This window comes from Thunnus albacares, chromosome 17, assembly GCF_914725855.1.
Source record: "Thunnus albacares chromosome 17, fThuAlb1.1, whole genome shotgun sequence".
NCBI classification, from domain to species: Eukaryota; Metazoa; Chordata; class Actinopteri; order Scombriformes; family Scombridae; genus Thunnus; species Thunnus albacares.
In genome coordinates, this window is record NC_058122.1 from 26684226 (window position 1) to 26699910 (window position 15685).

At 38.5% G+C, this 15685-nt stretch overlaps 1 protein-coding gene and 1 long non-coding RNA gene across 10 annotated transcripts in view; one reads left to right on the forward strand and one right to left on the reverse strand.

The window, feature by feature from the left end:
- The window catches only part of grin2ca (glutamate receptor, ionotropic, N-methyl D-aspartate 2Ca), a 57296-nt gene extending 52415 nt beyond the window's left edge, over nucleotides 1-4881 (forward strand). Inside the window, exons 11-12 of the mRNA XM_044331029.1 lie at nucleotides 999-1231; nucleotides 2308-4881. Of these exons, the coding sequence (XP_044186964.1) occupies nucleotides 999-1231; nucleotides 2308-3930 (1856 nt within the window). The 3' untranslated portion in view covers nucleotides 3931-4881. The remainder of the gene's footprint in view (nucleotides 1-998; nucleotides 1232-2307) is intronic.
- The window catches only part of LOC122966729, a 129801-nt gene extending 121695 nt beyond the window's left edge, over nucleotides 1-8106 (reverse strand). For 5 of the 9 annotated variants that reach the window (XR_006398443.1, XR_006398446.1, XR_006398444.1 and 2 more), the window contains exons 1-2: nucleotides 7800-8106; nucleotides 7271-7335 (exon numbers count right to left, since the gene is read on the reverse strand). This is a non-coding gene — a long non-coding RNA (uncharacterized LOC122966729). Of the gene's footprint in view, nucleotides 1-109; nucleotides 256-781; nucleotides 1039-6113; nucleotides 6304-7270; nucleotides 7336-7799 lie in introns of those variants that run through there. The other 4 variants (XR_006398448.1, XR_006398449.1, XR_006398447.1 and 1 more) reach the window with 4 other exon arrangements.
- Nucleotides 8107-15685: the final 7579 nt, after the last annotated feature.

Here is a 15685-nt window from a genome sequence, read left to right on the forward strand (position 1 = left end):
TGCTGCATTTCATAAAACAATAAAAGTAATGCTTATAATGGGTATATTTGCACAACAATAAAAGCTGTCAGACACAAAGCAGAAAATGGCTATGAATATAGGCTACAAAATATTTATTTATTTGAATAAATCAGAATCCGAGAGACACATCATGAATGCGTGTCAGTGAGAGGTGATTTATAATATGACACTTATTCTGCTGACCGAAGTTCCTCAGGCAAGTTATGTTGAAGCCTTGTGCAAAAGCCTGGTCACCTTTGGGAGAAATATGCAATAGATGGTAAGAAGAGTATGGCCTGTTGCGTAATGTGTCTAACTGGGAGTCCGCCAACACGAAGTCCTGTGAAATTGTTACTTCTCACAGGGACTTTCAGCAGAAAATTCATGTTATTTAGACAGAAAGCCATTTTGTTACTTGGTAATAGGTTAGACAACAGCTAAGAGACACACTTAAGAAAAAAAAAATCACGATATGCAAAGGAGATCCAGTCTTTTGATAACTGGGCAGATTATCAGTCAACTTAATCCTGTGCAAAATTGCTATGTACCTTATTGGCAAAGTAGAAAGTGTCAACTAGATAATTTTACATCTTCTGGCCTCTAAAAATTATTAAAATAAAACAAGGAAATAGAGATTTGACTGGTGAAAAGTGAGTCACAATCAGTCATAGGTTCATTTTAAAGGGGTCACAAGCTAAAAAGATTCGTAACCACTGCTACAATGCTTTAAATTAGATAAAATGATATGATAGCAGCAGTCATTTGCTTCTCTTCTTCTAAAAGGACAAATGTCTACACAAAAGAATTAGAAGTAATACGGATGGACTTAAATCACAAGCAGAAGAACCTTGTAACTTTATACAGTCGTATAGGGGATGTTGGTTATTTGAGAGAATTCCATTATCTCATCCAAATGCATTTAATGTGAAATGCCACCGCATAATACTAATGTTATGTCAGTAAAACTTAGGTCTTTATTCTGTGGTCCTCACTTACAGGTGACACACAGAAGCTGCAGACCGTCTGGCTCACAGGCATCTGCCGAAATGAGAAGAAAGAGGTGATGAGCAGTAAGCTGGACATTGACAACATGGCGGGGGTCTTCTACATGTTGCTTGTGGCCATGGGTCTGAGTCTGCTGGTTTTTGCCTGGGAACATCTGCTCTACTGGAAACTGAGACATTCAGTCCACAAATCAGAGCGCCTGGACTTCCTCCTCGCTATCAGTAGAGTAAGTTGTCTTTATGAAAAACTGCAGACAGCATAAGGTGATTTGTAACTGTTAAAATAAGGGAAAACTGTAAAATTAAAAAGTGAGTACTGCTTATTCAAAGAGTAATGGAATTATTTGGTCTGTGACATTTAAGACTTAACTGCAGTAATATATGTGTCCTCTCACAGAAATCTTTAGCAAAAATTAGGAAAATACAGCTGCAGATGTGAAATTATTAGGTCTCATTAGGCTTCCCTTAATAGCATGCAGAGATTTGTGGGCACTCCATAAATATTTTCAAAGTTTAAGTAATTTATATGCCACACTCAAGTAACAAAACACTTTTTGCAGACATGAGTTTCACAGAAATGTAATAGTTACGTGATGGTCTTGCTGCATGAAAAAAAATGCAGTTGTAAAGGCTGCTGTCTCCTTCTGAGGTCTCATTCATAACATAGCCTAGAAATACTGGCAATGCAGTAAGTCAAATCAGTACACAACCAGAGTAGTTCAAGGGCAACAACAATAAAAAATATAGTGAAATAAAATCAGTTTAAAGCATAAAAGAATGTCATGGATATTTGCTGAAATACTGTGGTGTTCATGATCCCTGAGAAATTGAATTTAAATTGCTCCATTAAAAAACCTTCATCTGTGTGTCGACAGTAGTGAGAGATGAGATTAAGTATTCCAAACTGATACACAATTTGAAAGTAAAATAAAGCTGGTGGGATAAAAACGGAGAAATTAATATGGTAAGTGTATGATCAGCAACTCACTCATTTATATGCCTGAGCTGTTTTTTAAGATCAAGCTGTGTGCAAACAACATTTGGAACACAGCAACATGAACATAAACCTACCATAAACAACAATAAATCTCATTCCACGGTAACAGTTTCCTATACTATAAATGTTTTCACCTCATTTCCCTGGAAAGTTAATATAATTTTTATAGAAATTGACTGACTTTAATTACAGTGACTGTGGTAAAACATAAGTGAAAACCTTTGGGAGTTCAGTAGCTTGTTGGTTCATTATGGTATCTGATGAGGCCTAACGATTGTGTTTTTGCTTTGTCGTCTCTCTCTGTAGGGCATCTACAGCTGCTTCAATGGAGTAGAGCAAACTGATCGCAATGGAAGCATGCAGAGTCCAGACGTCACCACCAACTATTCACAAGCCAATATGCTAAAGATGCTGCAGACAGCCAAGAACATGGTGTCCTCTGCCAGAGTGGAGAACTCTCTGGACAATGCAACCAAGACCATAGAGAACTGGAGCAGGCGAGGGGCCGACAATGTGCGAGTCGGCCTGCCACCCAGAGTGATGACCACAGACATGACCCATGGTCGCTTGCCCTACATCTCCAGCATCACAGACAACCATTTACCGTACCCTCAGAGGGCTCTCACACCCACCTTCCCAGTTCATTATGGGGACCCTGCCACCCAGCCCCTGTTGGATAAACCCCGGGTGGTGACCCGGCCCACCCCACTCCGCTACACGCTGCCTGCCCGCAGCAGTCAACATGTCTTAGAGAGGACTCTGCCGATCTCCAGCCTCAGCAGCCCTCACATCGCCATTAGGGACCCTGCTCCATCCGGTCCACCTAACCCCCACCACAGCAGCAGGCTGTATGTGGAGAACCAGCCCCGGCACCCCGCATCCTCTTTTGTCCCTTACAGGGAATTCCAGGTGCCCGATATCTACCTGGAGCACAAAGGGCCACTGAGGAGGAAGTTTAGCTACCCCCCTGACTGTGTGAGTCGGAGGAGGAGGTCCCATAGCTATGTGTTTGATGCTGCAGACCCCAGAGTGAGAGGTGACTATAACGAACCTCGATCCTGCCTTTCTGAGCTGAGGGCCAATCACCTCCTGAACAACCATGCCCCAGACGCTTCTGCCATGGCCTGCGCTACAGGACACTACCCAGGTGGCAGCACCAGCTGCAACTCCTGTATGAAGTCCTACCTGGAGCCTGAAATGGATGACATACCACTCCTGGGGAAGGACAAACTCAACCGCCGCGCCTCATTCCTCAAAGCCACATGGGGTAACGATAGGGTCCATCAGGTAGATGAAACAAAGCCCTCCACATCCACATCTCCCTCGACCCGCATAGACATGCCTGACCTGTTTCCGCGGGTGGTAGTGGCCAACCCAAAGCCCCATAAGCTTTATGGCAGCCTGGGGCATAACTTGTCCTGCTACCCCTTGGCTGCTGAGCCTGCTTACTTGGACCCAGCCCATATGCGCTCTTACCCTTACAAGCAAAAGCTCAAGTACTCGGAGTCAACCCGGCTGCCCTCTTACAGGGAGGCCATCCTCCAGAATGCCGCTGCCCTGCGCCGCTCCTCCTCCACAGTGGTGCACAGACACTACTCCACCTACCTGAACTCGTACACAGACCTACCGGTGTATGTAGGGCCACTGGCCCAGGGACCGCCACAGTTCTATGACAGTTCCAAGGACATGTGCCACTTGTTTCCCTGCACAAGCCACTGCCCAGATAACGCAGCAATGCTGCCTCGTATGAGTGACAGGCAGATGGTTTACCAGAACAATATGTTTGGGGCCTACGATGGCACAGGAAAGAGGGAAGACCTGGGCTCTGGGAGAGGAGAGCGGAGGCAGGTGTTGGTGGCGCGCAGAGTCAACAGTCCCTATGTGCCAAAGCCCTGGGGCAGGGTATCTAGCCTGGAGTCTGAGGTCTGAGCCCCCGTCCTTACTGGACCTCCACTAGGCTTTCAGACTGAGCCCCTCTGACGGAGGGGGGGCATGCCTGGGGGTTCTCTCCTCAGCCTTTGGTTAAAGCAAAAATGAAACTCTACACCAATAGTGTATTTGAGAGTGTTGACTCTCAATTATCAGTGCAATAATATCTTGGGCAGCAAAATGTAAAGGAGAAGACACTGACAAGCAAATTACTGCTGGGACTTTGTAAGCCAAACTTAAAACACTAATAAAAAGAAAAGGCAATGTCGAAAAGTATTTAATACATAAGAATTTAACCTCTTGATTGTTATTTAAAGGATTTTTAAATACTGTGTTGCTATGTGAAAGAATTCTTGGAGACAATATACTGTAGCCTCACAATCTGATTATGACTTGAGACATTTCTTTTTCTCATAGTTTTCAAAAATCATTTCAGTATCCACCATTTCAATTAAGAGATAAATTATTAAGACAATTTTGTGATCAAACCACAGACATGTCTTCCAGGAATTTTCTAAGTCCACGACCTTGGGGGCGCTGTTGCTCTGAGGTTTTCTGCTTCATTGGTTATTAATGTAATTTGACTGGGATTTTAAAAAGGGAAAACCATAAAAATGATAATGTGTATTTCCATTGTTACACTACCCTTTAATAAAGAACAAGGTCATCTCAAGGACCTTTTGGAATCATCATCTGTCATTTCTATGTGTATGTAAAACATGCTCTTACATCATACGGTGATACAATGAATGTGCTCTTTTGTATACACATTCTGTTATTTCAATCTACGAACTCACAAAGAACGGATTATTGTGTGAATACAGTAAAAGTTGATATTAGGTTTGACCTTGGTCACTATGTGTTCATTCTCCAACAAAGCACCTCCAAACACTGCAGGGAACATGTGAACTGAGAGATAAACCTGAACCACTCAAGCCACCTGGTATGCAGGAGGAAGTTAGATCATCTAAGCTAAATAAAAGTTGAAATTACACAAAAATTCATGGTTTCATCCGTGTAGCAGCAGATGACCAACAGTACCTGGATAAAAGCTTCGAATTGGCAGTGAGTGTGTCTTAGTCGAGCATCAGTGTAAACATAAAACAGAAGCCATTTAGATGTAATTATAATATGATAAACAGTAAATCTAGCTGTCATATAAACACACTGGTTTAGCCAAGTATGCAACTATACAAAGAATGTGTTTTGGCATTTGCTCCCACAAATGCAACACAGAGGAATAAAAACAGAACAAGAGTAAGCTAAGAATAATAATGAAATCAAAAAAAGTAGTGCTAAAATTAAACGAACATTCTTAAATTTCAAATCTATTTACAGAATGGAATAATAGTAGTTTTGAAATGGGATATAAAACTTGAAATGAAATACTGACTGTACAAAGGAAATGTGGACTGTACTGTATGGACAAAGATATGAAGTGTATGAAATATATGAAGGTGACAAGTGCAAAAAATTAAATGTGACATGTGTAATAAATAATTAAATTATGTAACAGTGGAGGTTGAATGCAGTGTACAATGTTAAGTCCAGTTTGATGAAATATATGAAAGTGACCAGTGCAGGGATTTAACGCGGAATGTGAAATGTAAAGTCCGGTTTGATAACAGTACGGTTCAGCTGTTTAGTAGAGCAACAGCTTTCCTGTGTCTGCTGGTGAAGGTTTTTATAGATCTAAGTCTTTTTCCTGAGGGAAAAAGTTCAAAGAGTGTGTAGAAAATTATTTTCATTATCGATTAATTGAGAACATAATTGACAGATTAATCGATCAGTCATTTGGTCAATAAAATGTCAGAAATGGTGCAAAATATCACTGTTTCCCAAAGCCAAAGATGCAACTTAAAAGGTTAGGGTTAGGGTTAGGGTTTTGTCCCCACCAACAGTCTACAATATATTAGTATTTTTTCTTAAAAAATAATTATGAAAATAGTTGGTGGTTGGTGAAAATGGTGGGATTAATTTTTTGTTCATTGAGTAATTGTCTAATCATTGCAGTTCTAAAGCCAATATTACAGAAGACAGTTGTGATAATGGGTTTTTGTTTATGACACCAGTCACATTTACATTTTTAAAGCCAGTAGACTAAATAACGTCAGACAGAAGACTGGTTACTGTGAGCTAAAAGGAAACAATACAACAAACAAATCCAGCCCGTCACACTCAAACATCAGTATTCATGTTCCATCACTGCACAAATCAACACCATGAAAGCATAAGTGCATGTGCCAAACAACAAGCAACAGGAAATTACTGTAGCAAAGCCAACACACGATTTTTAATTCATTATTGATACCAAACACTACAAATTTTGCACAGACATAAGAGTAGCCAGCAAATAGTCAACCAGAAGCAGATCTGCAGAGAGCAACAAAATCATCCATAAATGTCAGCAGCCATATTTCTGAGCATGCAAAAAGCAATTGAACAGAGCCAAGACATCAACTCACAATAAGCATGTTAACACGAAAACTAAACACTTGTTGAAAGGGATTGAAGTGTCAAGTGTCATAGCAGAGGCTGAACTTCTGGAAGAACCACACAGTTTCAAAGTGCTCAGACAGGAAACTTTGCTTCAGGCTTGAAATTATGATGAAATGTAAATAAAGTCCAAATATTATAGAAAATAATTATGTGACTTGGCTCCATGCAACACAAAACTGGTGCATACCCAGAGCCAACACACAGTATAATGCTTAGCCTCAGGGCTGGTTACAAAACAACAACAAAGTGGAACGGAAATAAAATGCAAAATAAATCTGGCCCATAACACTCACTACTCAGACATCCTTAATCAGAACTGATCACAGCACAAATCAGCAGCATAAAAGCAGCATAATACACATAATACAAACCGCAGCCAGAAGAAAATTAGCTCACTTACAACAAGAAATTAAAAGCAGAACATAGCAGCAACAAAAGAGCAACAAAAGCAACCAGCAGCCATATTTATGGGCATATAAACACTGACTGAACAGAGCAAAGATGTGTCCCACCTCCATTCTACATCTTCACTGTATACAATATACAGTAAGATTTATAGAACACATGTTTTGAACAAACTCTACCGCTTTGTACAAACAGAAAATGATATGACATTATTTTTGTTGTTTTCTTTTCCAAGATCCTCCTGGAGCTGTCTAACCAATATCTGCAAATTATATAGTTTTTTGCAGCTGTGAGTCCTTTGTGCATGGCATCGTGGTACACTGGTGTTTATCAGTACGACCAAACAACATACTCAGAACCTCCAGTGTGCAGCATAGAATTGGGACACACCTATGAACTCACAATAAGTACGTAAACACAAGCAGCAGACATTTACCTTGCTGAAGTGAATCAGTGATCATCAGCAGAGTCCGTGTTGGGAGGAACCTCTACAGTTTCAAGCTGCATGAAAAGTAAACATACGAACAGCAGATAGTAACCCAATATTAAAGAAAATAATGATGTGACAACACTGATGTTTACATTGTTAAAGCCAACATACAATATTACCCTTAGCTTCTAGACTGGTTACAGTGGAGAGGAAACACAATAACAACCTGGAGTCAAATGCAATGCAAAACCAATCAACACACTCAAACATCAGTATTTATTTTTCATCACTGCCCAAATAAGCAGCATAAAAGCATCATAATGCATGTGTTGAACCACAAGTAGGTAGCTCAGCAAGAAACAAGAAATTAATTCACAACTTGTACCGATTAAAATATTACACATAAATTGAAAACAGCAGCATTAGAGCAAATATTGGCAGCCAGCACAAGCAAAGACATAAAACACAAGCAGCTGTGCAGCCATATTTCCAAGCACACAAACAGAAACTAAACAGAAACAAGAGCTGAACTCACAATTAGCATGTTAGCACAAGCAGCAGATGTCTGCTTTGCTGAGGTAAAGCAGTCCCTGCAGATCTCCACAGTGCTTCCAGGCTGTATGGACAGGAAACTGCATCTTCACCTTGATGTAGTTTGTAGTCAAACAGCTGATAACAGTCACAGGCCAGCAGCAGCTACAGCAGAGCGCTAGTATTACTTCTCCAAAAAGCTGTAAAGAAGCAACATAGGAGACTTTTTATAGGCAAACTTCATGCTACATGAGCTACATGCTACTACATGCTGCAGGACAGCAACCATAACAGGGTGGAACTTCAACATTTTAAAAATCCACCTTGTTGCAAAAGGGTGCGTTTCATATGTGTTATGGGGAGTAGAGAGTCTGTCATGTGACAGTGGAGCTGCAACTCAACTCCACACTGTAAAAAAAAAAGTTAGTTCACAGAAATTTACTGTATTATTTTACAGTTTTTTTTCTACATTAAGTGTAAATGCCATAAAACACAGTAAATTATTTTTATTAAAAATATCCATCATAAAAATTAAGGCTATAATCTGTAAATTAATATAATGGAACATTATAGTTTTTTTAACAAGATTATTCAATTACTTAATGGTTTTGAATGTTCAATTACACTGAATTCTATGTAAAAATAAAAATAACTGTTGTAAAATAAAAACAGAAAAATTATAAAATATTGCGAGAATGTTAAATAAATGTGCACAATAAAAAGCCTGAACTAGCTCACAGGCTAAGTGTAAGTGTTAGTTTTGTTAGTTAATAATAAAGAAACACACCAAATACAAATACATAATTAAACATAAATGATTATAATTATTATCATAATCATCTTTTAAAAGATATAACAACAGCTGTATTTGCCCTCCACCACCTGTCTGTCAAAACATCAGGTGCATATTATGATAAGGAAATAATGACATGTATATTTTAAAAAAGTATAATGTGCACAAATATATCTCAAAATGTTTAATGAATAACTACATTTTTAATTTGAGCAACCTCTTGAGATGTACCATCTCGTTTTCAAAGGGGGTCCTCAAACAAATCCCTTATATTTCCTGTTAAGTGGCTCAAAAGTACTGTATGTATTCTGTGTCAGCTCCATTTTTTAAGTACTTTTTGTTTTTTTTAGGCACCATCAGATGGAAGTATTCTAGACGTCTTGTTTATCATTTTATACTCACTTTGGGATCTCCACTAGAAATAATGTTCTCAAGTTTGAACAATGTTTGGTTGCACAGCACAAATTTGCAATGACTGACCCAGGGGAGCTGAAGAGGTTAAAACTGAGATTTTCAAAAATGCTTTCAAGTTATTAGGCTTCCTCCATTTTTTAGAAAGTTTGATTTGCTGGCTTACACGATTTACCCCTTAAATAAATAAAAGTTTGCCCTCACTTTGACCATTATTTACATCAATCCCTGAGCGGGGCTGTGAGCCAAACTCAGTTCTTAATCTTTAAAAGTCACACAGTAGTGAAGCACAAGTTAAGACATAAGTCAAACACAGAAGCCTTGAATCTCCCCCGTCACACAATCATCCATCCTGTAGTGTTTGAAATATCACAGCTCACAGTGATTCAACATAACTGTCATTTAAACTCACACATTTTAAAGGACAGCATTCATCATCGACCCTAAACAATCTGATTCAAATGAATATGAAAAGTCATCTATAGCAAAACTGCAGTGATGTTATCAGTGATCCATGTATCTGTGAAACTCATGCTGCCGGCTCTTGTGTAGGTTGCAGGTTTGGCTCAGAGACAAACAGGGACATTATTGGTGCAGTGATGAGGCATTTATGTATTCTGCACTCCACTCTGAGACCTGCAGAATTGATGGGGGGGCTGGCTGATTGCAGTGCAGATGATGAATGATTCTACACATGCAGATAAAATATCACCAGCAATTTGCCATGTCTAAAATATCCACAGCCACACACGTGCTGTACTGAACTGCATGCTGCTGGAGATAGCAGAGCTGTAGTTAGAGCTTTATGTGATATAAAACTATTAACTTTGATTATTAATGTCACATCAGCAGCCAAGTTAAAGCTGTTTACATCAGGGATTTGCAATATCTTGCTGTGAAATCCATAATATTCACAAGTCATTTCAATAACATACAGTACGACTAATATAATTTCAAATGAAGACATGATAGAAGAATTAAGTAGTCATGCAGGATTATAGGAGCTAGTTATTAAGAATATATGGATTTAAACTGCCCAGTTATGGATCAAGAAGATTACAGCTAGCCAGTTAGGAAGAGTTAAGTGAATTTTACTTTGAGTCATAAAGTCTCAAAGAAGTTTATGGTCTGTACAACATACAACAACTTCTATCCTTTGAATCTCGGGTAAAGAAAAACTCCAGACAAAATAAAAAACCTTTAATGAGGGGAAAAATTGAGGAAGAGCAACAGAGGAGGGATAACCACACAGGTTTACATGTACTGTACATGTATTTTACATGTTAAACAGCTAGAATGTGTCATTGTTTATCTGTCATTGTGAATTGCTGTCATTATTTTTTGTATTTATATTACATGAAAGGACAGTTTCTGGACATAGCATGTGGACAAAATAGATGCGCATGCACTTCTTCACTGTCTTGTGTCCAAAAATACAATTTCTGGACACGTTATCATGAGTGAAAACTGAGTTCAATCCTGGCTGCTGTTGGGATACACCCTCTTCCTCTTCTCTCTCCATGTTTCCCGTCTGTACTCTCACTATCTAAAATGCCTAGAAAAAAGAAAAAAAAGGAAAAGAGGCCACAGTTACAGTTCAATCCAAACATATACACTGCAAGATTGAAAAATCTGATCACAAAAATATTGATTTTTGTGTATTTTGTGTATTTTTTGTGTGTATCATTTTTACGTATTTTTGTATATTTTTTGTGAAAAAAATATTGATTTTTGTGTATCATTTTTGTGTATTTTGTGTATTTTTTGTGTATTTTTTGTGTATTATGATCACAAAAATATTGATTTTTGTGTATCATTTTGTGTATTCTGTGTATTTCTTGTGTATTATGATCACAAAAATATTGATGTTTGTGATCCTTGACTTAATGTGAGGATGAATGAACTGTGTTTCTCTCACTTCAAGCATGAAAGAGCAAAGGAGAAACATTTTTAAAGGGAAATTAGAAATTAGGGAAATTAGAGTTTTCATGTTTCCAGTTTGGATGCTGTAGAAATAAATCAAAATCTCCGTATTTCTGCAATTACTGCATATTTGTTAATAATCAATAAATAAAAAATGTCTGCACCTTATGTGCTGGTCCTACAGTAGCTTGCAAATATACAGTACCGTATATATATATATCTCCATGTTACACATTTACCGTGTAGTTATAATGCATACTTAACATACATTGACACATAGAGGTAAAAAGATGAGTTTTTATCTTTTTTAAAGGTTTTCTTGGTTGAATCCCATTAATGCTAAGTACAGATGCCTCCCAGCATGGTGCACTCATCAACCGTCTCACTGATATCACTGAGCGATTGGCTTTTTTTTTCACTCAAGCTCAGTATCATAGAAACAGGACTCTTAATTGGACAAAGACAGATTAATGCCACAAGCACTTAATAAGTGTGAGAACTGACTCTAATTTCTTGAACCCTAAAGTAAATCTCTGCAGACGAATAAACCGTATGAACTTTTTCACCATGCTCACTAACCAGACCAATCTTCATTCATTTCACAAAGTAATTAATGACTAATTCTATGATCTGTGGGCTTTGTAACGTGACTAATTCATTCCCTCTCACTCCTCCTTACTATGTATGAATTCACAGAAAGTGGGCAAACATAGACGAGCCATGCAGGACAATTCAATTCCCAATTTTACCACATAAATACTTGACAAGATTATTATCTAGCGTCAGGGAACAGTTTATGAATACAATTTCATTCTTGAATCCCTCCAAATATTGAAAATATTGAAATTAGATCAAGTCAGAGGTAGCTCCTGATGTGCATCTGTAGTAGAAAAGTCAGCTGCAAGCCTCAGGCGCTCGCTTTGGATGGTTTTCAAAAAGATGGGAGTCTAACGTCTTAATTAACTGAGCAGTTCATTTTCACTGCTGACTTCATAAGTAGCTGAGATGAACTAAAAAGCAGCAGATCCAACAGAACTACCTGATCAACTGACAGAGCACACAGGTCACACAGAACAGAGAGTCAAGATAGAGTCCTGATATAAAGGAACTTGTCTGCTGGGGATTAGATGACTGGGTTTCAAACTGTCCAATGACGGCTTGATCTGTAGCCCACAGCTGGGAACAATCAGCTGATGGTATCTGGAGAGAGAAGTGAAAAGGGAATAAAGAAGCTCTCAGAGTACAGAGCAGGGGCAAAGTACAGCAACGGTTTCTGTCACCAATGTGCACCAGTTAGCAGGAAAGTGTCATTATTTACTACTTTCCTGTTTACAAACCTGTATCATCTCACTGCTGATGTGATATGACTTTATGAATCATATCACGTCATAAAAATAATGCTGGCATTATTCTATGTTTTCCTTACTGTCAAGAAATCTCTTGAAAAGGCCAAAACCAATAATGTGTCAGTCGATACTCTCTGACTTCCTGCCCTGTCTGCCGCACTCAGCTCCAAGCCCATTGGTTCCTACTCTACACATCAGAGCACTTCATTTTCTAACACTAACTTCATACAAGTTAAACAAGATCACTGTTATAAGTCTTTTGAGCAGTTTCTAAAGAAACTACTGCGCCCATAATCTTTGTAATGAACATGTCACCCAGTGCAACGTTAGACAGTAGGGGTGTGCCCGAATACAAATACGTTATTCCGCAAAGTACAAATAGTGGGGTTTCTTACGAATATTTGTTTCATACAAATATTTTAAAAATTATTTGTTTTCGGGAAGAAAAAAAAACATGTTAAATACCAGTGCACAGGTCAGTTACATATCTCAGTGTCTCTCCTCTGCTCTGCTGTTAAGTCTATCAGCAGATCTCAATGAGGGGAGTCACATCCACCTGCTACATGATGCACATTTCCTAATTTGGACATCACTCCTGGAGTTGGGGGTGTTCTCCAGAGATAAAGGTGAATTACTGACACAAATGAAGTGCTCTCAAGGGAACACTTCATGAAAATTTATTGTAACACTTTAATTTTCTAAAATTAAAAGCATAATAAAAACAAAAACAGGATTTTTAAACCTCTTTCCACTTTTAGTCGAATACAAATACAAATAATTTTGCTGCCTCAGCAAATACAGATACAAATACAAATAATAGGTCCTCTGCACAACCCTATTAGATAGTTCAGGTTTTGGACACAATGCTTGTTAGTAGATCAATTCATTGTTAGTTTTGGTCTTTTCACAGGATTTAGTGAATAAATAGAATGGTAAATACACTGCATTTATATAGTGCCTTTCTAGTCTTATCAACCACTTAAAGCACTTTACAATACATGCTGACAGTCACCCATTAACGCACACATTCATAGACTGATGGCAGCTATCGGGAGCAATTTGGGGTTCAGTATCTTGCCCAAGAACGTCATCAGCCTTGTCTTGTAAGATGGCACACAAGTCTGGGAACTAATAGACAATGAGCTCTTCATGGTTCACTTTCATCTTAATCAATCAATCAATCAATCAAACTTTATTTATATAGCATTTTTCATACAAGTCAAATACAATTCAATGTGACTTATTCACAGGATGGTAAATATGGATTGAGGGACTAATGCACACCAAAAAAATTAAATAAAATCAATGAATAATACAAGAAAATAATAGATTAGAAAGAAAAAGATTTAATAAAACCGACTTTAAAAGAATTAATTGAACAAGACAACAATAAAACATAGCTAAATGGTAACAGAACAGTTAAAATAATAACAGAAAATATGAGCAATAAAAGACATAGCTCAAAATAAAATTGTAAGTCACAGATAGCTGTCACCTAATAGTTTCAAAGGTCACTGATAAACAGGTCAGAGTTGACTGCAACGCAAATGGCAGTGAAAAAAGCAAGATACACTCGCTGAAACACCAGTCCCATGACGGAAGAAGAAGCTGCTGTTGTTCAGCAGCTCTAAAGACAGAGAGTCGACACACAGCAGAGGGAGGCAATAATAGGTCAATATAGCTTCTAATGAAAAATACAATGCCTCCGGATATTGGAGATATGTGGAAAAATGTAATTACTGAAGTCTTTTTTGACTCGTGCCTTCAGCCCAGCTGCTTCAGTTTGTTTACCCCGTCTACTTTACCCTTCACGTTTTCTCCCAGACCTGCTTAACCCACAGACAATGTGTTAGTGATGTGTTTAATCAAACCACCTGGATCGGTTAGAGTTGGCAGAGAGCCAGATTTCACTCACTCCCTCTCTCTCTCTCACACACACACACACACACATACACAAATACACACACACACACACACACACACAATGACCCGTCGCAGCCCTTCTCATTAGCTCAGTCATGATGTGTGGACCCGGGCTGACCAGCTGAGCTAAGTTTCTGCAGAGACCAAGGCCTGCTGTTTGTTTGATGAATCCTTGAACCCCGCTTCCACCGCGGGAATGACAGCTCTGCGGATGGAAACACAAAGCCACGAGGGTGAGGGTTGGAGGTGGTGGGGGTTGGGGGGGGGCACATGAAAAGGATTTTTAACTTTTATCTAACTAAATCACACTTACAAAGGCGAGGAGAACACACAAGTCAACTGTGTCACTTTTAAAAGATGTCTGATAATGAGCACCTTTATTATGTGAGGTTTCAAAGCCAAATGATGCAACTGAGATCCAAAGATCAAACAGTTGTTGTTGCACTGCAGGTTTATCAGTCAAACACGGACTGACATCAATAGTGAAAACCAAAACCTGGCGTCCTACATACAGGTGATGAGGCCTGAGTCACAAACATCTGTCAGAAATACAGTTATAATTTGAATTTCTTTATTTTTCTTTATGTTTTTTGGACTTATGGAGAAGGAAATAACTAAGGCAAGGAGGACTTATCCTACAGCCTGATTAAAAATATTTAAAACTAGAAGAAAAATGTATGTAAAGAAAGGAGTGGCATTAAAATTTGCAGGTTTCTCATGTAAAGAAAGTTTTTGTGATGTCACATTTTTTTTATTGTAGTCTAGTGTATGATACAAAACCTCAAAGTTTGGTAGAAGTGAGGACTGTGAAAACATTTCATGTTAAATTTCATATTATTATTTCACATTCTTATTCTTTGACAGTCTTTGACAAGCATCTGGTAAGTGAAGGACTAAACGTGTGTGTGTGTGTGGTATAAGGGCAGTCATGTCGATGTAGTTTTGAGGAATAGACTGGATCCATTTCATCAGGATATGTGGTAGCTTTTAATTGTATGAAGCCCAGAGGAGGAGGGCGGGGTGGGGAGGTGGGATGTCTACGTAGGGTCAGAGGGTACAGTAGATTAGGCTAATGGAAGTCTGAAGTAATGCAGTAAGGCAGAGACTGGTATGGATTACAGCAACACTGTTGACCCCTCAGAGCTGCCAATTCTAAAATGCAGAACTGATATGCAGAAGGAAAAAGATCAATACTCCAATCTATGTATGACCATTTTTCAAAACTATCCAGTGCTTCGGAGAGCATTTCTGACAGGTCAGCTTCAACAGCGAATATCTAAATGACAAATGCTTTAATATATGAAATACATTATATAGATATTTAATTTCATTTATATTTTCATATATTTATTTGTATGAATATGGCACGGATAATTACAGTTCATATGAGAAATGGTTAATTAAAGACTTAGTCGCACCTTGCTGTCTGCTGTCACCTGTCGCTATCTTGCTATCTCGCTACTGCCAGTCTGCCTTTATGTACCTGCATGTCTT